This window comes from Triturus cristatus, chromosome 5_2 (genome assembly GCF_964204655.1).
Source record: "Triturus cristatus chromosome 5_2, aTriCri1.1, whole genome shotgun sequence".
NCBI classification, from domain to species: domain Eukaryota; kingdom Metazoa; phylum Chordata; class Amphibia; order Caudata; family Salamandridae; genus Triturus; species Triturus cristatus.
Genome location: NC_140588.1, coordinates 1127435724 through 1127457993, shown reverse-complemented (window position 1 = coordinate 1127457993; position 22270 = coordinate 1127435724). Strand labels below are relative to the sequence as shown.

Below are 22270 nucleotides of genomic sequence, written 5' to 3'. Positions count from 1 at the left end.
TTATTTGCTATGGAGTGCATTGGCATTGATCCTTTCTTGAAGGGCCAGTTCTAATGATGTGGTGTTTGGTGACAGTAGTTTTAAAGACTGAGTGATCTAACCAGGGCCCTGCTGCTTCTCCAACTCTTCTGAAGTCATCTACAGGTGTGTCTGGACTCATGAAGAGAAAAAGAGAACCAGCTGGCTGTTTTTTGGAGTGTCGCTTACCTCTGGCTTTCTTGAGGGGAGCCTGTGTCAACACAGTTGGTGATCCATCGGTGGATGTTGCATGCTGAGGTATTAGTGTCAGTTGATGTGGGTGGTGTGGTTTTTGCTGAGGGAGGTGGTGAGGTGTTCTTCGGTGACCTTGTTCCAATTTCTGCAAGGGTAACGGTGGGCATGCTGGTGGTGGGTTTGGTGAAGGAGAAGTGGAAGCAGCATCGGTCAGTCTAAAGGAGCTCAGCGGTGTGGCTAAAGGTGATGTTGTCGCTGACAGAGAAGATGGATTGCAAGTGTGTCCTGCTGAATGGGTTGGGCAGGTGACCAATTGTTTGAGTCCAAAGAATAATAAATGAACATAAGAGGGTCCCTGATATGGGGATGTGAGAAGAGGAGAGCAGGGAAAGCAACACAATTTAAACAAGAACCTCTTCTCTACAATTAATTAAACAGTGGGAAAAATCTCCACAATCGTCATACAACAACAACAACCAGGTTCCACAGAATTGGATTCACAATTTTATTAATCAAAATATATATATTATTTTTGTGTTTATCATTTTATCTTTGAAGACATTATTTTATATGTACAAATAGACATGTGTTAATTGGGTCACATCACAATAGGAATTAAACGTGAGACAGAAACAGGACATATATTTTGGCAACAATTCATGTTTTGTATCAAAACAAACAAACAAACAATACAATTACCCTATATAACAAAAATATACATGTAAAAACAGTGATACATTTCATAAATATGTACAATAAAATAGAAATGTAGCCTAGAAGACAACAGACAATAAGTAGAAGACAAAAGCGCCGACGCGCGTTTCGGAGTAGGATCAACAGACCCTAATTTCCTTCGTCAGGGCGCAACAATCCTTTAGTAGTTGGGAAGGGTGTCAGAATAATTCACAACTGATTCCATAGTCTCTTCTCACGAGAGAAAACTTTAGGAAGGCTTTGAGAATTTATAATAATATTTGTATAGACAGTTAGGCAACAGGTAGAATGAGGACACCGCTAAATGAAGGGCCAAGGGCAAATAATGCACTTAATAGGAATACCAATAGGCCAAGAACACAGCTGTTTAAATAAGTCCAGCCTATATGTAGGTTAATGGTGTTACAGGCGGTCTTGGGATCCTGACGTAGAGTGAAACAACTTAACTCAGAGCACGTATGGGGCAAACATATTTGATTTAAGAAATGTAGGACCGGAAAGCAGATTCATAGTGCGGTCACATATCAGGTCAGGAAGTGGATGCCGCAAGGTGCTAGGATAATCCTGAAGGATGTATAGCAAAGCCGATAGCGTAGACCATCCGGGGCGGTGTACGTATCCAAAGAATAGACACTATAAATAAAAGCGTTTATTATGACAGGAATAATCTGTTTCTGAATACATCTCAAATAGCTATACAAGAATGGGAGATTATAAAAACAGTAAGTTGACATGTAGTGAGCAATAATAATACAAAAATAAATCTAACATGGTTACAATGTAATTTCAAAACCTAACACCCTAAAACCTACTTTTATGAGCGGCACTAAGAGACCAACGTACAATCCAGAGTTTCTAAGTGAGAAGCAATGCACTGCATACACTGTTTACAGCAAAAGCCATCATTTTCAGCAGAGGCATGAAGGTAGTTTTGCCTGCCAAGGGCACACACACTCTGCAGTAGTACCTTTCTTCTCAGACTCGGCTTAATCAGTACAGCACGAGATGTCGCAGCTTCGAAGTGTGCAAGCAGTAGATGTGACTGACTTCTGGCAACATCTCCAGCAATAATCTGGCTGGAGGAAACCTCTATTGAGTGGTCAAATGGCATTACTTTTATACTAAATCTAATCAGAGATTGGAGTTAGAAGACATCAATTCAGACTACATTATTTTGATTATGTGCCTGGACATTGAGCCTCATTTACAAGTTCCGAACTGTCCTTTAACATCTAGTGCGTCGGGAAACCTCTGGGTAGCTGTGTGCCTTATAAATTTAATTTAATGATAATAATAATAATAATGTGCTGACCCCTAAAACAGGTAAGAATGAGCTGATCCCAGGTTGGCATGTTCATCCATTGCATACGCTGTGTTGTGCTTTTAGCTTATTTATTGTATTAGTTCTTCTAAATGCTATACTGAGTTTCTCTATGTTAAGCCTGTCTGCTCTGAGCCTCAGCTGCCACAGGTTGATCTCAGGTTCGAATTATTGCAATTATTGTCTTGAGTCTATCAAGCTGGTGTCTTTATTGGTTGTAGTGCACTACCATCCAAAATGAACAATTCCCTTTCTTACATCTATTTTTCAGGTATTTTTCCATGCTTTTCAGTCAATACGTTTTCTGAGATAAGGGAGAAAGAAATTAGGTCTGGCCAATCATCCAGAATGGATTTGTTTCAAATGTGTAGGGATTCTACAACCTTCTGTCATATTTTTATTACCAATGGTATTCGATTGAGAGCCATAAGAGTCCTTGACATCAGTCCAGTGGATGCTAAAATCCCCTAGCCAACGTGATTAGACAACAACAATGTTTTATCAGTGATGATTTCTGCCAGTGGAGGCAGATAATAAGTGTTTTGTGTGTTCGGACCCTGTGTACAGGTCCCAGGCTTGGAATGTGGGGTAGTTTTAAACTCAAAGACACTTGAATTGTTCAGCACACCAAACACTTCACCTCCTCACTCCTCTTGGTCTAGACATTTGACTGAGCAGTCTAGTGGGGTCAGTAGGTTTGGAGATGGGTGGGAGTTGAGAGTAGATGTTGGAAGACAAATCATAGGCTCTTGGTCAGGTAGTGCTTGTGAGATTCCAATAAGGGTGACTGGTCCTGACCCATGCAGGGCTGCATGACCCAAGGAATGAGGTTTAAATGCAATGCTTTATTTGATTGACAGTCAGTGGAAAAATATTGGTGTAATGCGATTAGAACTCTTCGAATGTTAACTTCTTCGTATTTCGATCTAGAGTTTGACATCGAGACAGATATAGACTCCATTCCAATAGTACACACAAGAAACACCAATAGAATTGACCTGAAAGGAAAAATAACTTTTATTGTCAAACATAACTGCCACATTCGGGGCATATGTGACGAGTTTGAGAGGAGGGCCAAGGGTTGGATTGGAAAGGTTGGGGTGTCTGGGTTCTTAGGGCCTTAGAGGAGAATCTCAGTTTTTGTGCTTTTGAGGCTTAATCATTTGTTTGTCATTTTGGAAGCTTTTTGTCTCTTTTTTATTTTATTATTGATTTTGTATTTAGGTTTTATTTGCATACATGATAAAATACCAATCTTGTAGTTGTTGAGGATCCCTGTGGGGGCAAATATATTTATCAGACAGCCTAGGAGATGGATGTTCCTTGGGGAAAGCTGCAAGACATACTGGTGACCTTATGAATGCGGTTGACTAAGAAGAATTTGAACATTCGGGGTTCAGCACCCCTCGGCCCCAAGCAGGACTGCATCTAAGAAAGGGAATTATACAGTTGTTTGTATCAAAATCTGCAGAAAGGTCGAGAAGGGTCAGTGCACCATTTTCACCATTGTCTTTGGGTGAGTAAGTCCTTCCCTGAAGTTCATTACTACTGATTTAGATCTCCTTAGAGGTCTAAAACCAGACTGAGAGTCTCTCAAGAGACAATTTTCCCTCAAAGTAACTAGAATATTGAGAGGTGACCACCACTTCTGCAGTGTTAGTCCTGGTGAGGAAGCCAGGCATCAGCCTGTAGTTTGTTAGCTACTCATGATATACATAGGTTTCTTGAGGAGAAGCGTAAGTATGTTGTTTATTTTAAATTTTACCTTTCAGCAGGTTCACATGGGTACATTTTGTGATTATTGTAACTGGTGTGAGATAGCCAACTTTAATGATTTCTTCAATGTTAAAACCAGTAGTCGCTGTAGCGAGCTATCGCCATCCTTGTCTTTGATCCACAACCTTCAAACCTCCTCATCCCAACTACCATGTGGGACTCTTTTACTCAAGTGAAATCCATTTAGGGCCAGGTGTAAGTGGCTCAATACCGGTCGGTAACACCGAAATTCGGTAAATTTCAGCATTACTGACCGGTATTTAGCCATGTGCGATGTAGGTATTATTGAACGTCTTCGGTAATAATGAATCAGTAAAAATAAGGGAAACCAGTTACCGATTCCTTATTTACCGATCGGCAGACACCGAAACACTAAAATACCAAATCAGTAAATAAGAAATCGATAATAAATCGCAAATGCGATGTACCAAAAACCGGTAATACCGAATTTGCTAAAAATCGGTATTTAAGAATCGGTAATTACCACAGACTCAAAGCAGGTGGTAATCAGGTGCACTGCATAAAAACAGCCCCAAAATGCAACAGTGTGAACACAATGGCGGCCCTCTACGTTATAGCAAGCCGGCTACATTTGCGAGCAGCAGAACTGAGGGTGTGGAGACGGGAAGAGCGTGTGTACAGACTGCGTGTCACACTGTTCCAAGTGACTGAGGCAGAAATACATGAGAGGTACAGGCTACACCCACAAACTATCCTAGACCTGATACGGGACCTGCACCCACTCCTGGAGCGTCAGACACCAAGGGCGCATGCCATACCAACACATGTGCAGGTGCTCCGTAGCCTGCACCTACTTGCATCAGGAAGTTACCAGGGTGTGATAGCTGTGGCAGGTGGTGTGTCACAGAGTTGCCTGTCCCGTTTCTTCAACTCCTTCTTGGATGCCATGATGCAGAGAATGCATCACTACATACACTTCCCCAGCACACAGGCGCAACTGCAGAAGACAAAGCTGGATTTCTACCAAAAGGCACAGTTCCCACATGTAATAGGGTGCATTGATGGGACCCACATACCAATCTGCCCACCTGCTGCTACAGAATACATACTCCCCTACCGCAAATCCACGCATTCCATCAACGTGCAGGTGATATGTGATGCAGACAACATCATCACTGACATCGTGGCCAAATTTCCTGGGAGTACCCATGACTCATAAATATTCAGGAACAGTGGGATCTACACACGTCTGACTGGTGGGGAATTCAGAGAAGGATACCTGCTAGGTAAATCAATGTGACACACCCTGATGTATACCTTGGATGAAGGTATTGGTGACTCCAATTAATGGCACTTTCTTTCCCATTTAGGTGACAGCGCATATGCTGTGCTGTCATTTATCCTAACACCATACCTCAACCCTTCCACCCCAAGTGAGAGGAGATATAATGTGGCACATAAAAGCACGCACAACGTTGTGGAGCGCACATTTGGACTGCTAAAAAGCAGGTTCCGTTGCCTCCACAAAAGTGGAGGTGCACGTCAGTACACACCCATCATCTGCTGCAAAATAATAGGAACATGTGCAATGCTGGATAACCTTGCCACAAAGAAAGGAACAGCAGTGGAACTAACTGGCTCTGAGGACGAGGGTGAGGACTGTCCACAGCCAGAGCACAGCGCAGCAGGTGTGGCAGCAGAACCGGATGGGAGACACAGACGGGCTGAGATCACACGCAACTATTTCTGAGTAAGTAAGGAGACAGAGCCAGTTACTGTATGTGAGGGATGGTGTTTAATGATCATAGCACACCTAGCAGGCCTTAATCAAATGCAGTGTCCATGCAAAAAATGGGTTACATCACCCAATTGAATAAAACCATGATATGGCTGGCTCTACTTCCTGTGCCCACGCGCTGCACTGCCGCGTTCCTTTGCCCCACTGTCCTCACTGCCAATCTGTCCAGTGGCAGCGCTGTGGTGTTTGCTGCGCCTCCTGGACTCTGTGGGAGGGGGCATGATGCTTAGGCGGCTAGTAGCCTCTTCACTTTCACCCCCATCACCTGTAGTGGCCACCTTGTCAGTTTGAAGCACTTTGAGTGCAGTGGTCACTGTGACCAGCCCCCTTGCCACATCACAACTGCAGTGTGCCATCTCTTCCTGCATGGCCACCGAGCACCTGCACAGCAGGAGGCGGTTCACCGCCTTGGTGGAATTATCAAGTTTCAGCCTCTCCCTGCGCCTTGACAGATGGTCCTCATCTAATTTGCTGCACAGCAGCCTCACAGCCTCTGACACATCCCGCATGCCCTCCGCCATGGTAGTGTTGATGGAACTGATGCCTTCTCAATACTCTGCATGTGGGCATTCGTGTGTGCCATCTCCCGCTGCGCTGACCTAATTGCTCTTCCTTGTAGGCGCTGGACCTTCAACATGTTCCCTTCAAGGCCAGTGAACACACTCTCGTCTTCGCCCTAAGAATGAGGACTGGCTGCCCTTGCCCTGAGGTGTCTGGAATGTGTGCGGGCACGCTCTGTGGGGGGCTGTGACCCTGCCCCGTTGGTATCCTCAGCCACCTGGGACTGTTGTCCTCCTGTGCTGTCCTCCTCGTACACCTTCATCTGCTGGAGGGTGGCCAATGGATGCCTCCTGCCTCTCGGTGCTGGTGGCGTTAATGGTGGTGGTGGTGGTGATGGTGATGGTGGCGGTGGTGGTGGTGGGGGGTGTGCCTTGCAGGCGGCTGGACCTCCTCCTCTTGTCTCCTCTCTGTCCTGGCTGCCTTTACTTTGCTCCCCTCTGCTGCCCTGCGAGATGGCTCGCCTGTGAAGACAGAATGTACATATGCTCACTTATCTGGCAGCATTTGCATTGTAATAAATGTCATGCCTGACAATCACACTGAGTGTCCTCTGCTTGCTAATTGCTAATTGGTGTCACATGCCTTTGGGTTCAGTGGACTGACTGTTCTGACATGTGTTACTCCTGGGTACATCTCCCATAGTTCATTGCAGGTTTTAAGTAAAACATGGACTGGAGTAGGAGTCCCTATGCCTCTTTGGGGATTGGGGGTAGGGAGTGGGGGGCACAGCATGCTGTGAATGCATCCTACCTTTTTTGTTGGCAGCTCTGGCTGAGCTGTCTGCATCGCCAATCCCACTCACAGTCTCCGGCTGGAGGATGGACTCAACCAGGAGTTCCAGAGCAGTTGGTGCAGGTGTTGTGTTCCTCCCTCCACCTGTATGTTCGGCCTGCTTCTGCCTCTCTGCCATCCTCGTCTTCGCCGTCTTCCTTAGATCGTACCATCTTTTTTTTAAGGTCCTCAATGGAGCACTGGGTGACTCCGATGGAATTGATCTTTCCCTGAATTGCAAGCCAGATCTGCCTTTTTGTGACTGGCACATGCAGGGGCTGTTTCCGAATAATTTATTGTGGTCCTTGGTCACATCCTCAATGAGGACCTCCAGCTCACTGTCACTGAATTTGTGCTTCCTTTTTCTTTCTGCAGACTCCTTCTCCCTCTCCTGGTTGGCCATTTTGCTGAGTATTGGTTGCAAGATTCAGTTGGTTTGTTCCTGGCTTCTCTGCTCTGATCCCTGCCTCACAGGCAGCTCCAGGTTCAGTGCAGCTGCATGGGTGTGGCCACTTCCTGTTTGGAAGTTAATGATGATGCACAGGATTGGCTGATTCCACATTTACCGATTTCTTAAATTACCGATTTGGTATTTACCAATTCGGTATTGGGGATTCGGTAATAACAAATCGATAATGGGGATTCGGTATTTTGTTTTTACCGATTCATTCCGAATCGCTATTTTTTTGCGATTTTTACCGAATCGGTAATTGTTACCGATTCTTTACGTACATCTGGAATACCGAGTTCTCAATAATGAATCGGCAAAATTCGGTATTAAGGAATCGGTATTTCAGGATTATCTACATCTGGCCGTTAGTCTTTAAAGATTAGTTTGGATGATGGCTATTAGGCGGTGTGACAAGGATGAGGGATAAGTTCTTGGTAGACTCAGGAGAGTTCTTTTGGAGAATTTACAGCTGTGACAATATGAATCTGAAAGAAGTGGAAGTGTGCACCTATTATGGCAGCTATGTAGCCTCTCTTATGATGTAGCAAGCTGTTTGCTGGAAAGGAGAATTGGGTTGGTCATCATCTGCCTACAGTTGTGGCTATCCCATTTAGGGGAAAAACATTTTGGAGAACCATTTGTTGTGTGTGACTTTGGAGGAGTTCTTATTACTGCGAGCAGCAATCTTATCCAGGTCAGCATTAGCAATTGAAAGATTTTCTGAAGCATTTGACTGATTTTTCGAAGGTGGACACTCCAGGATGGAGACTGGAAGCCACATGATCCCTTTGCCCATGACAGCTAGTGGATAAGAGTGTGGGGGCAAGAGCTCTATCTTCTAGAACCTAGAGTGCATGGGTTGAGAGGAAGACGTAGTATCAAGGAATTAATGCTGCCATCTGTATAGATAAGATGATGCATTTGATGGTGGACTCAGCTGACAGATAGTTGAGTTGTGTGGTGTTTTTCCAAAAAGGTCTTAGGGTTAGTAACGCAGACTTTATTCATGCTTGTAACATTTGGGTAAGTTCAGATTCGTCCTGCTACCATAAATGTCAGTGAAGAGATGTAGGCAATGCTTTTGCATTTCAGATTTTGAGATGCAGCTGTAGGATCTTAGGGGCATATGCATCAACCAAACGAATACCGATTCCTTAATAGCGAAAAATAAGGAATCGCCATTAAGGAATCGGTAATTGGCATGCATCAACAGATTCGGTGAAATTTAGCGATTCCTTAAAAATCGCTAAATTTACCGATTCCTTAATAGCGGGGCACGCAAACGGCCTCACTAGCAAATAGCGAGTTCGGTAATACCGAATTGGCTAATAGCGAGTTCGGTAATACCGAGTTAGCTATTACCGAATCGGTAATAGCGAAATCGCAAATTGCCGCGTCGCTCCGGGAACGTGCAGATGACATCACCAACCAGGAAATACTGCTGCCCCACCCACATAGCCTCGACAGAGGAGCAGACAGGAGCTGGGAAGAAAGACAGACTGTGCAGAGTGAGGCCACACCGATTCTGCAAATCACATCAGACAACCATCATGTCGCAGGAAGTGCCATCCAGCGCAGAATCTGCACGCAAGCGCAAGAAGAAGTTTTCGGACAGGGAGCTGTAGTACCTCATCGAGGGAGTGTCCAGCAAACACGACCGCCTCTTTGGCAAGCTGTCCCTCAAGGTGCCTGAGACAGAGAAGCGGCGCATCTGGCTGCGCATCCATGAGAGGGTCAATGCGGTTGGCGTCACTACCCGCAGCATCGACGACCTTAAAAAACGGTGGTATGACCTGCGGAAGCGTGCCAAAGAGAGGATTGCTGAGAGGCTCCGGGAGGCTAGAAGGACTGGAGGCGGCACATCTACTGCACCATCCAACACAGCCCTGGAGGACCTTGTGGAAGGGACAATAGAGCGGGAAGCCGTCGTGGGGGTGACCCAGATGGACACGTCCGGCGCAGCCACAAGTGCCCAAGGTAAGATGCATGCCTGTGCCACACCCAGCATAGCGTAAATCCATACCCATGCCCCCAGCCCAATCTCACTGTGTCTGCAGCTCTGGCACAGACAGCTCCACACATGACACTACTGCATCTTGGGAGTTGTAGTCTAGTCAGCCCAGTGTGCATGTACAGGCGTAAATCCAATGAGCATACACCACATCATTTGTACATGGCTGGAGACTGTTCATTTGTTGGACCACAGAGGGACATTAATGGGTACAACACTATGTAGGTGTAATCATCCCACTAATCATGCACTGTTTCACACACAGATGCATCACCTGGGGACTCTGACGACAGCGACCAGCTGATCATTTCGGAGACACCCGTCGAGTCAGACCAGGAGACAGCGCAGGATGCACACGCATCGCCAACACCTGCCACCCCACCAGCACCACCTCCACCAGCGCCACAATCAACGGCACCAGCACCAGTGCCACAAGCTAAGGCACCAGCACCTGCGCCACTAGCCAAGGCACCAGCAACAGTGCCACAAGCAACGGCACCAGCAAAACAGCCTGCAGCTAGTACAGCCACAATACCGCAGAGACACAGGCACCAAGTTGCGCCCTTGCAGGAGATGGTAACACCCCCCCCGCAATTGGCACCCAGGCAGCGCACATCCACACCACCTGCTGCACCACCTGGAGGCTCAAGACACGCACGGCGTCACAGGGCCCGTCGCAGTTCCGTCTCCTCAGCAGACCAGGATGTCCCAACAACCTCTGCAATCGAGGAGAGGATGCTGCGTACACAGAGCCTGCAGGGACGACATGTGGCTAGCATTAGCTGCAATATCGTGCGCCTTGCGAGGGAGATGCGCGCCATGACTGCAGCAGTCACCGACATGGGCACCGCGGTCAGGGATATGGGCACGGCGGTCAGGGACCAGACCACTGCGGTTGCTGATGGCAATGCTCAGCTCAGGGAGGAGGTACGTGAGCTCACCCGTGCCATCAGGGAGGGCCATGAGTCCCAGAGGAGGAGTAACCGGCAGCTAATGTTGCGTTCCGCCGCCGCTACCAAGGCCATACAACGGCACAGCAACAGCACCGCTGTGTTGGCACGCCGCACAGTCTCCCTGCAGGTGGACCTTGGGCACTTCTGCGGGGATGTCGCTAAGTCACTGGGACACATCACCACTGCTGTGGAACAACTTCAGAGCAGCACATGCAGTGCTGCAGCATTGGGAGGGGATGACACAAGTGAGGCTGCCTCCAGTGTCAGCAGCGTGTCACTGGCAGAGGCCAGCACCAGGCGCCGCAGTTCGCGTGCCTCCACGGGGACAGGCCGTGGTGAGGCATTGGATGCACCTGAGCGGAGGCTTGGTGTACGTGGCAAGCGCCACTAGACAGTTGGACATGCTGCAGGACCATGGTGGGGCAACCATGGCCATCCAATTATTGTGTTTGCACAGGCCTGACTTTAAGGCACCTTTTATTTACATGAATGCAATCGGAGCATGATTTACAATGCTAGTTCTGTTGCACAATCCTCAGTGCTACTGTGCATTAAACAGTTGCACCCAAAACCAACTTGTAATGTCTCATTTTACCCAGGGTCAAAAATGATTTTGCATAATGTATGTCCGCCTCCTATGGCCCTCTGCTGTGTTTGGGATGTGTGCCTGTCGTCGTTGGGCGGGTGGTTGGTCAGCCCGGTGGTCGTCATCCCTGTCCACCTCCATGGGTATCCCCCTTCTGGTGGCAATGTTGTGCAGCATTGCACATACAGCAATTATCCGACAGCATGTTTCTGGTTGGTATAGCATGGCGCCGCCAGTCTTGTGGAGGATACGGAAGCGGCTCTTGAGAATCCCAAAAGTCCGCTCTATCACATTCCTCGTGCTGATGTGTGCAGCGTTGTAGCGATGTTCCTGCGGGGTTGCTGGATTTAGGTATGGGGTGAGTATGTATTCCCGCAGGGCGTAAGCACTGTCACCTAGAAGATAGAAGCATAGACTTAGCATTGGTGATGTACATACATGTGTGGTGTTGGTGTGGGGAAGCGTATTTCTACGTACCTAGCAGGAGTCCCTCTCCAAATTCTCCATTGATTAGTCGCCTGTGCATTCCACTGTTGCGGAAGATGTATGAGTCGTGTGTGCTCCCTGGGAATTGTGCCACTAGGTCCGTTATGATGTTGTTGGCATCGCACACAACCTGCACGTTGATCGAGTGGTATGACTTGCGGTTCCGGAATAGGTACTCATTTGCTGACGGAGGACATATGGGGATATGCGTGCAGTCGATGCATCCAATCACATGTGGGAATTGTGCCACCTGGTAGAAAGCCTGTTTGGTGCGGTCCAACTGCTGTGGGGTTGTGGGGAAGCTGATGTGGGTGTGGAGCATTGTCAGCCTGGCATCTAGGAATTTCTTGAAGAAGCGTGACGGGGCGCTTTGCGAAACACCTCCGGCCACCACAATTACCCCCTGGAAACTCCCTGAGGCCAGTAGGTGCAGGCTGCATAGGACCTGAACGTGCGCAGGGATAGCATTTGTCCGGTGTGTCTGGTGCTGCAGTAATGGTTCCAGGTCTGCAATCAGGCGCATGATCATAGCGCGATTGAGGCGATACTTCTGGTACACCTCGTCCTCATTCTGCCCCAGCAAGGTTATGCGCAGTCTGAAAACTCGCTCCTGGACCCTTCTCCTGCGCTGTCCTGCTGCATTGATCCGCATCCTCCTTGCAAGCACGTAGAGGGCAGCCATTTTGTGGGAGCCAACAGGGTCTCCTGGGCCACATTTAAGTGTTTAGTGATTGCCTCAATCATTTGCACATGTTGGAAGATTTTAGCCTCATCTTTTTTTTTTTTTGTAACTTTACCTCCAGGTTTTGATTTCCCTTATTTAGCTCTTGCAAAATAGCGATTTTGGGGATTTTCGGTAATAGCGAGTTTTGTTGCATTGGGGTGCGATTCGTTATTTGCTATTGGCAGTTTCCGGGAGCTAATAGTGATTTCGGTAATTGCTAATTCGGTATATAGCGATTCGGTAAATTAGCATTTTGGGTATTAGCGATTCGGTATGTTCGAGGTTATTTATTTTGCGATTCGTTATTTGCTCAGGTTTTGGGTTGATGCATTGGGATTGGGTATTTTTCACGCAATACCGGGAGCTATTAACGATTCAGTATTTTACCGACTGGATTTCGGCTTGATGCATAAGGGTGTTAGTGAGTTATTGAAAATCTCTGTCTAGTGAGACGTCATGTTATTAAGAAATAATGCCAGATCCGTGATATTGGTCAGTGATCATAGATTCATTGAACTCCTCGAATAGCCTATGTTTGTATTTTTTTAGTTATGGGCTTTTGGGTTAAACAATTGGGTTTTGGGCATAATATCGGTAACACTACCAGTCCTAGTAATCTATCCCACTTGCACCTGGAGCTGCAGCGCAGACAGAGAAACAGCCCAACATATCATTACACAATAGAGAGATTGTAGCCACCTTGTGACTGGGAAATAAGCAGTATGTCTCTCTAGGTTCCGGGGTCACCTAAGGTCAGGAACCCTGACCGGTACAAGGTACTCACTTGTTGTGATTTCTTGCACTCGCTCTGAGGCCCAGCCTTTTTATTGTACTTGCGTCATACAATATGGCTCAAGGTAACACGAAATCTTAAGATTTACAAAGCCACACAAAAGGCAATATGCCCTGCCTGTGTGACTTTGTAAAGAAATAGAGCACAGCACAGCGGCTTTGGTGTTACATGGGTGGAGCATGGGCGTTGTCACGCATCACCCATAGAATTTAAGAAAATCAGTAAGTTGGTAAATCGGAAATTGCGCCAAAATGGTACACCACCTCGACCATGATGTAAGGAGGAGAAATATGTTCATTTCTCCTTGTTACTTTTTCTTTCTATGCGTAATGCATTCTGCATCATGCAGAGAAAGACGGAACTGCCTCTAAGCATTGTTTTTGGGCAGAAAGTATCCTTTCCTGCATAAAACCAATCCTGCCTGTAACACAGACATCCTGGTATTATGATGCAAGGTCACCTTCATTGCGGCTAGCGAGCCTGCACAGGTAGATCACAGAAGACATGGGGGCATATGTAGAAGAAAGTGGCGGAGTGCTGATTAGTTCCAAAATTGCTAGGGCCACGTTCCAACACTTAGAAATGCAGGGATGCTCTGTGTTTACAATAATTCAGTGCAGCATTGCATTTCTAGCTGTGCTGGCACAAAATTTAGCTGCCGAGCACCAACGTGGGCACCCTTGCACCAAAGTGCAAGGGTGCCTGTGTGGAGGGAAGGATTGTTTATATGCAGGTAGGTGTCCCTTCCTGCACATAAGTAATCCAGAATGGTGATTTGTAACTGCTATGCATGCTTTTTTGTGCAGCACACATAAAAGTTGCAAATCATAATTTTCTAAAGGATTATTTATGTGCAGGAAAGGACAATGCAGTACACGTTTGTGAGTCCAGTAGAATGTGAGGATAAAATCACAATAAATAGAGCAGTGAATCTTTGGAAATGTGTATTTGTGTGGTCCAAGATAGTAAGCAGTTTCTCTTTAACAGAAGTAACTGAAATATTGCTGCACAGAGGGAACGATAAACACTTACACACTCTGAAACCTAATACAAATATCTACTTAATTACTCTCTAGAAATAGCCCATACTACAAGTCACCCACTCCTAATAATATTAGATTTTAGCCCAATTTCTCGCGCTCACAGTCGAGTGTCCCGTAACTAGAATTGTTTGTGCTTTAATCCAGTCACAGAAAGTGCCAGGAGAAGGTGCCTAGTTGTGAGGCACAGTCTGTGGAGGTCTTGAGTTTAAATTCTGGCAAGACAGACTCAGGCTTAATTTTCGTACCATACGGCAGACATCACTGAGAATCCGAGAATGGCTGCTGCAGCATTTTCTTTCATGTTGTGTCCAGCCAATCAAAGCACTCGCTGCCACAGGCGCAAGGCGGCGCAAGGCGGCGCAAGGGGAAAAAACCCCCTAGGCCAATCAGAATGCTATATTTTTTTAAGTCCCTCAAACTCAATTGCCCAGTGATACTGAACAGAATTGCATCAATTTACAAAAAGCATACGTTCAAAAATCCAAATGGAAACTGCATGGTGATTTTGCATTTTGTGACCCCCTCCATTTTCTTGGCCACCTCTTGACAGATAACCCCAAAACCTTTTCAAGAAGCGAACCAAAAAAATCACTTTTTGGGACCTTTTTGTGGAGATTTGTTGAAAAGGTGCCAAAAGTATTAGAAAACCAATGGAAAGCAGACTTGGATTATTCAAATACAATTTGCCAGCTTGGCTGGTCCATTATTGGAATCCCCCTTCATTAGAGTTTCTAATATCCCCCTGTAAGCCACACTTCATCTTTCAGATCAGCAACATACTGCATCACTTCCACTGGACCCAACCTTCTTCACTGGATTATACCTTCTGTACTTGGTATGCCTTCTTGTAAGCGACAGTACCTCCTCCGCCAGACTTCCTCCAAAGCTCATCACCAAACATTACTTCTCCTCAACTTGCTCACCTGTCTCCTACAAGATCCCACCTACAAAAAAGACCACAGCTCATCACTAGATCACATTTCATGGGATTGACCACAGTTCCTTTCGCTTCTAATGGACTTCAGGTTCACCACAAAATGGCACATCTTTTAGTAGATTGCGCCTCCTCTGTTGGAAGGGCCTACTCTCCCCTGCTATGCCACCATCCGAAGATGTTTTCTGTTAGAAGGGACCTATCATGTTTTCACTCAGCCTCATCCCCTGTACTCTCATCTTGTGCCACACTACACCTCTCATAGAGGTCTCCCTACTTGACATCAGCTACAGCATACACATCCCACATCCCTAAATAACTCACAATCCTCAACAAACCTCCTCCGATAAATCTAAATTATGCCACTATGCCTCTGCTTTGCACACAAAATGAAGTAACAATTGGGGGGGTGTGGCCTGCTATAATATAACATAACATAACATAGCATAACGTATCATAACATAACTTAACATAACTTAATAGAGCATAAATTAACATAACATAACTTTCAAGAGCCCAGCCACTGCTATCCACCACCTCTGCTAGCCCACCCTACTTCTTTTAGACTCATTATCTATTCATTTTGTTGCTCAAATGTGAATTTAACTTGAAAAAACAAAGACAAAAGGCGTTTAATTAAACTTCTGTTAGGAGCACAATTACAGAGTCGGGTCTGAGGACTGTCTCAAAGTACAGTCGATTTGAATGCCATTTTATACATTTCTTGGACCATCTTAAAACAATTCACAGATCCTTTTAAGGAATAGGAATATGGGCCTGGTCATGGAGTTATAAATTATTCCCACCTGATGCAGGTGGGTCTCGAACTTGTGTGGTCACAATGCATGCCAGTGGGTAATTCGTTCAGATGTCCGGCATGGAGACAGAGTAATTACTGCATGTGCTGCGTGTGCTGTGTCCTGATTGGCTGAGTGTTCCTACATTTACGTAGCATCTAACTTTATGGTGTTTTTGGAACATGCCCCCCTCCGGCCATGGGTGCTTCATTAAGGCCAATCTCCCTAAATCATTGTGGTGTTGCTGCCTATCTGTGGGATTAATCTGGGTTTTTCCTGTTCACGCGTTTGTCCTGATGGTTATGCACCACTCCACCTGGGATCTATCAACCAGTTGCCTCAGCCCTGGGTCACAGGGCCTGTCTGACCATGTATTTCGGACTCAGGTTTGATGGAGAATTTATATCAGCTGATTTTGTCAACATTGATCCGATTTCGTTTTCATGCACACATATCGACATCCACTTTTTCAATACTAACATTTGCCGATCACATCTGCATAACTTCACCTCAAGCCCCCCCACTAATAATCTTCTCTTCTTCTTGAACAGAATAATATCTATCTCACAAAAATAAATGGCTACGCCATAGGCTGGGGAACGATAGACCCAGTGGCCATGATAAATAAGGTGGTTTACGCGGCATATCCTGCTATCGTGAAGTGCCTCGATAATGATACTAACGAAGAAGAACTTTTGCATAATTTTAGTTCAATTATGGAGAAGGTAAAGGAACTTCTAACTCGAAATATGAAAGGGAATAATGCCAGGAAAAAAAGGTGGTTAGACCATAAGTGTACTCTGACCCACAAATCCTTAAAAAAAGCGCTGACGAAAACCGTAAGAGATCAAGAGGAAATACGTAGACTAAGGAGGCTCTATCGTCTAGCCTGCAAAAGTAGAAAACAAGAACTGAAAAAAGTGCTCTGGGACCAACTATATGAGAGCTCCCGGAACCGGAATAGTGAGCAGTTCTGGAAGGTAGTGAAATCCCCCTTCTTGATAGATACCAGCGACATGCCAAGAGTAGAAGTAGCGATTGAGGGTTCAATATGGGCAAACCACTTTTCCAAAGTTTTTGGCAAAGAAATAGGAGTAGACCTATCAGAGGAGAACAACCAGACTCTACAAGAAAGTCTATTTCCGATCCCTTTAAATTTTGAATTAAATGAAGTTATAAATGTGGTTAAAAAGAGCAAGAGCGGAAAAGCCCCCGGTCCAGATGGTGTACCAGTCGACTTTTTTAAGTTCAAACTAGACCTGTGGGCCCCAATTTTAAAAAAAGTGTTCGATGCAACAATGAAGTGTGGTCTAATTGAAACTTGGACCCAATCGATTATGGTTCCCATTTTTAAAAAGGGAAATAGGGAAGATGTGACCTGTTATAGGCCAATTTCATTACTGGACTCGCTTGGTAAAACCTTGGGCAGAGTGGTTCTCCAGCGCCTACAGGATTGGGTAGATGACCGTAATATATTATCTGACATCCAGTTCAGTTTCCGAGAGGGCTTCGGAACAACTGAACAGGCTTTGAACCTAGCGTTACCTATGGGTAAATATGTTTCAGCAAAGCAAGGACGGCTATACATGGTCTATGTTGACCTCTCCGCGGCTTTCGACTGCGTCTCCCACTCGAAGCTGTGGTCAGTTCTCATGCATATGGGTATAGACCCAGCCCTCGCACATCTTCTTCGGGCACTATACTCTAATGCTTCATCTAGGGTCCGTTTCGGAACACAGGGAGAATTATCTGACCCCTTTAACGTGGAGAGGGGCGTGAGGCAGGGGTGTGTCCTGGCCCCCTTTCTTTTCTCCCTCTATACTAATGGTCTTGAGGCAGAGATGTTGAGAGGGGCTCAGGACCTCCTACGAGTGAAAAATCGACCCGTCCCTGCCCTTCTCTATGCGGATGACGCAGTCATATTGGCACGTACCCTGCGAGAGTTGGAGAAAGCCTTAGATAGATATTCAAAGTTGATGGGTAGCTTGTACCTCAAAATAAATATTTAAAAAACATATGTGATGGAGGCAGGAAAGGGAAAGAAAAGGGGGAGGTCTATCTATCTTGATAAAGAGAAAGTGGATTTGACTACACAATATCCATACCTTGGAGTCATGATAGATGACAAACTTAACTGGAAAGCGGCTATTGAAGCCCGCAAACACCAACTTTTGCGAGCAATCATTGCACTCATAAAATTCTCCCAGAAGCTTGGAAAGAGGCCACCAGTAGAGCTCCTCCGCATCTATAAAGCAAAGTGTCATTCCACCGCACTTTATGGGGCGGGGTTGTGGGGACATAAAAACAGCAATGCCCTCCAGGTAGCAGAGAATACATTTATGAGATTCCTACTGATGGCACCCAAGCGAGTATCCACCTTCGCCTCCCATGCAGAACTTGGTCTCCCACATATTGAAGATCTGGCCAAAATCCAACCTCTTTTGTTGTGGCGCCGTATTTGGACGTCAACAAAAAACTCACTCACAAAAGAGATAGTGGCCGATTGCATGTCTTTGGAACATGCGGGGAAAATCGAGTGGCTGCTTTACGTGAAAAACCTCCTCATAGATTTGGGGCTTAACAAATATTATGCCAACCCTGAACAAATTGCTGAAATCTCGAAGAAAGACTTAAAAATAAGGGCCCTTAGCCATATGGAAGAATTTCGGTTGAGCAACCAGATAAATAAAAAATCTACTCAACACTCCTTGATAGTTATGACCACATTGGAAATGGAACCATATCTGACCTATGTCGAGTCACAATTTGAGCGTTTTTTGTTGACACAATTTAGATTGAATGTTTTCCATAAGCTCGTAGCTTTTCCAAAAAATCACGATTTCTGAAATGGGAACTAAATATAGAGTTTAAAAGCAGAAGTTATTTGCACATCTCCGAAATTGTGGGTACCCATACCAGCATGTGAATTATAGGACATTATTCAAAGTGACTTCTTTTTTACACATTGTCTTACATGTGGAAGGCAGAAATGCATAGAAAGTCAATAGGTAATAACAGTTGCTTTTGAATTCTGTATTCCCCTAAGTCTCCTGATAAAAATGGTACCTCATTTGAGAGGGTAAGCCTAGTGCCTGCGACAGGAAATGGTCCAAAATGCAACATGGACATATCACATTTTTACAATGAAAACTGATCCTTTTTTACAATGTGCCTAGCTGTAGATTTTGGACCCTAGCTCAGCCAACACCTGGGAAAACCTAGAAAACCTGTAGATGTTTAAAAACCAGACACTCAAGGATATCCAAGATGGGGTGACTTGTGTGGCTCTCACCAGGTTCTGTTACCCAGAATCCCTTGCAAACCTCAAACTTTCACAAAAAAACTGAAAGTTCTGGAATCTGCATGGATCTACAAACTTCCACCCACCCCGTATTCCCACAGGTCTCCCAATAAAAACAGAACCTCACACGTTACCGCGACAGGCAAGGACCCAAACCATATTGTGGAGAGATTAAAATTAGCTATCACAATACAACCTGGTTTTGCAAGGGGTGCACCTGGGTTTTTGGCCCCGGGCTCAGCAGCCATCTTTGGAAACCTACCAAACCCACACATTTTTGAAAACTAGACACACTTGGGAGTCCAGGAAGATATGGCTTAGATGGACCCGCCAAAGTTTTCCTACCCAGATGCCCCTGCAAACCTCAAATTCAACAAAAAACATTTGTGTGAGATCACTGTGCTGGCACAAATGTCCTACCACCAAGAGTTCCCCTTGGTTTCCTGAGTAAAATGATACTAAAGGTCAGTACATGCAGACTGTCAGCCAAACTCCAGTTTACACACACACAAAATCTCCCCGGTTTCTAGTGGTTTTCTGCCCACGCGTGCAGATAAAAATAAAAATTCCACTGGAACAGCCAGAATGTGTGCCTAAAAAAAGGGAACTACCCTTGCCTATGGGGCTTCACACTGGCATGCCCATAGACATATCACTCTTGCCAACTGGGCAAGAAAAGGGGCTATTGCCCTGATCTGCCTCCCAGGGGGCAGAAATACTGTGGCGTTTTGCCGAGGGTGGGGGCAGTGGCATGCCCATCTCGGGCAGTCCCCACCCATTAATAACATACCCATTAATAACATAAGACAACTAATTCCTGGCTTCTAGCGGGCTTTCTGCCCCCCTGTGGGGGCAGATTGCGGGTACTGCCACTTTTGCCTCCAACGGGGCAGAAAAAAGCAGACTATTGAGGGGATGGGGTCACTGGCAAGCCCATCTCGGTCAGCCCCCACCCGTTAAATAAAATAAAATAATAATCCCTGGAATCTAGTGGGCTTTATGCCCCGGGGGCAGATCGGGGGCTAATGCCCCATCTGCCCGCCAGGGAAGCAAAATAGACTGGGATTCTGCTGGGGGGGCATTGTCATGTCCATCCTGGGCAGCCCCCACACCTATATCATTTAAAAAAAATTCCCTGGTGTCTATGGTGCTTCCTTTCCCCTGAGGGGCAGATAGGGGGCTACTGCCTCCATCTACAACCCGGGGGGGGGGGGGGGGGGGGTGGGCAGGTAGACTGATTATGCCGGAAGAAGTTTGGGGAGCAAAGGTCCTTGCCCAAGGGGTGCTCCGTCCTCCCTGGTGGATAGTGGGTGGATCTCTGCTTGGTGATTGCCCTTCTGGGGCGGTTCCCAAGCAGGGGTCCACTAGTGATGATTCTTCCCTTTCCCAAAAAAGCTCTCCTGACTTTCGATGTGCTTGAAGGCTGAGATAGCCCCTAGAGCACGTAGAAAGTGAAACTGAAATGAGCCTATCGGCTCACTTCAGTTTTGGTTTCTATGAATTGATCATCATTTTACATAAACCAAACATATAGCCTCGGGAGCTGGGGAAGCCCTTCCTCCGCTCCCAAGGCTGTTGGGGGAAAAAGGAAATACAACTGGTGCCTACACCAGAGGGATTTCCAGTGCCATGTGATCCGATGGCCGGGAGCCATCTGACGCACATGAGCACTGGTTCATCAGACTTCTCCTTTCTCCTTGAATCTAACACACCAAAGGGGTTAAAGGTATCACTATTATCAGTGTTGTTAGTTAGCTGGTCAATGTTGCTAAATTCAAACTCAGTATTATTTCAGGTTTCACAAAATTAACATCACCAACCAAGATACATATTTCTTTCCAGATTCTGCACATTGCTGGCCTTGTCCTGAAGACCACTGGCCCAACGAAGGACGGACAGAATGTGAATTAACAACTCTGCAGTTCCTCTCCCTTGAAGAGCCTTTGGGGATCATCTTTTCATCCTTGACAGGCCTCCTATTCCTAATCACCATTTTTGTTCTCTGTGTCTTCAGGAGATACCAAGATACACCAATTGTCAAAGCGAACAACAGAGGTCTCAGTTATGTGCTTCTAATTGCTCTCTTGCTTTGTTTCCTCTCCTCCTTCACCTTCATGGGACATCCCTTGCAGGTGACCTGTATGATCAGACAAAATTCTTTTGTTATTATCTTTTCCATTAGCATTTCTACTGTCCTGGCAAAGACCATTACTGTGATAGTAGCCTTCAATTCTCGAGATCCCAGCAGTCACTCTAAAAGGTGGCTTGGGCCCAGAGTGCCGTATGGTGTGGTCCTTCTCTGTTCATTTGCTCCAATCCTGATCTGCACACTCTGGCTGCTTCTTGACCCTCCATTCCCAGTGAAGATACAGATGGGGGACACCACCATCATCCAGTGTGACGAGGGCTCTGTTCTCTTCTTCTACCTGATGTTGGGATATCTGGGCGTGTTGGCCACTGTCAGCTTTGTGGTTGCATTTCATGCCCGCAATTTGCCTCAGAGTTTCAATGAAGCCAAGTTCCTCACCTTCAGTATGCTTGTGTTTCTGGCCGTATGGGTCTCATTCATCCCAGCGTATCTCAGCACACAGGGAAAGTACATGATGGCCGTGGAGATCTTCGCCATCTTGTCATCAAGTGCAGGGCTCCTGGGGTGCATCTTCATTCCCAAGTGTTATATTATCCTTTGGAGGCCGGATATGAATACAAAGCAGTACTTGGTGCAAAGGACCAGCTGCGGAAAGAATAAATAAAGTGAGATGTGCATATATCACTTAACATATAGTAAATGAAATGTGAAGTCTTTCCTCCTATAGAGGAGCTTCTAATAGCAGAGCTGTTCTTCGTGGCATATCTGCATCACAGCTGAGATGTAAATATGTGCAGCATCACCACTCCCAGAATTAAAAAAGGTCTTCGTGAGAAATACAAGGAAAATTGAAATATGTTTGTGGTTTTCTAATTAAAATCCTAAATATAACATAATTGATTTCATGTTGTTTAATGAAGCATTTCTTTAACACATTTCTTGACCCTTGAACTATGAATAACTAAAATAAACAAGCACAGCAAGTGA

General features: G+C 45.9%; 1 protein-coding gene across 1 annotated transcript in view; it reads left to right on the top strand.

Annotated features, from left to right (window-relative positions):
• LOC146829887 (extracellular calcium-sensing receptor-like) overlaps positions 1–21947 on the top strand; it is a 170331-nt gene extending 148384 nt beyond the window's left edge. Inside the window, exons 4-5 of the mRNA XM_085606563.1 lie at positions 16445–17154; positions 21209–21947. Of these exons, the coding sequence (XP_085462689.1) occupies positions 16445–17154; positions 21209–21947 (1449 nt within the window). The remainder of the gene's footprint in view (positions 1–16444; positions 17155–21208) is intronic.
• Positions 21948–22270: the final 323 nt, after the last annotated feature.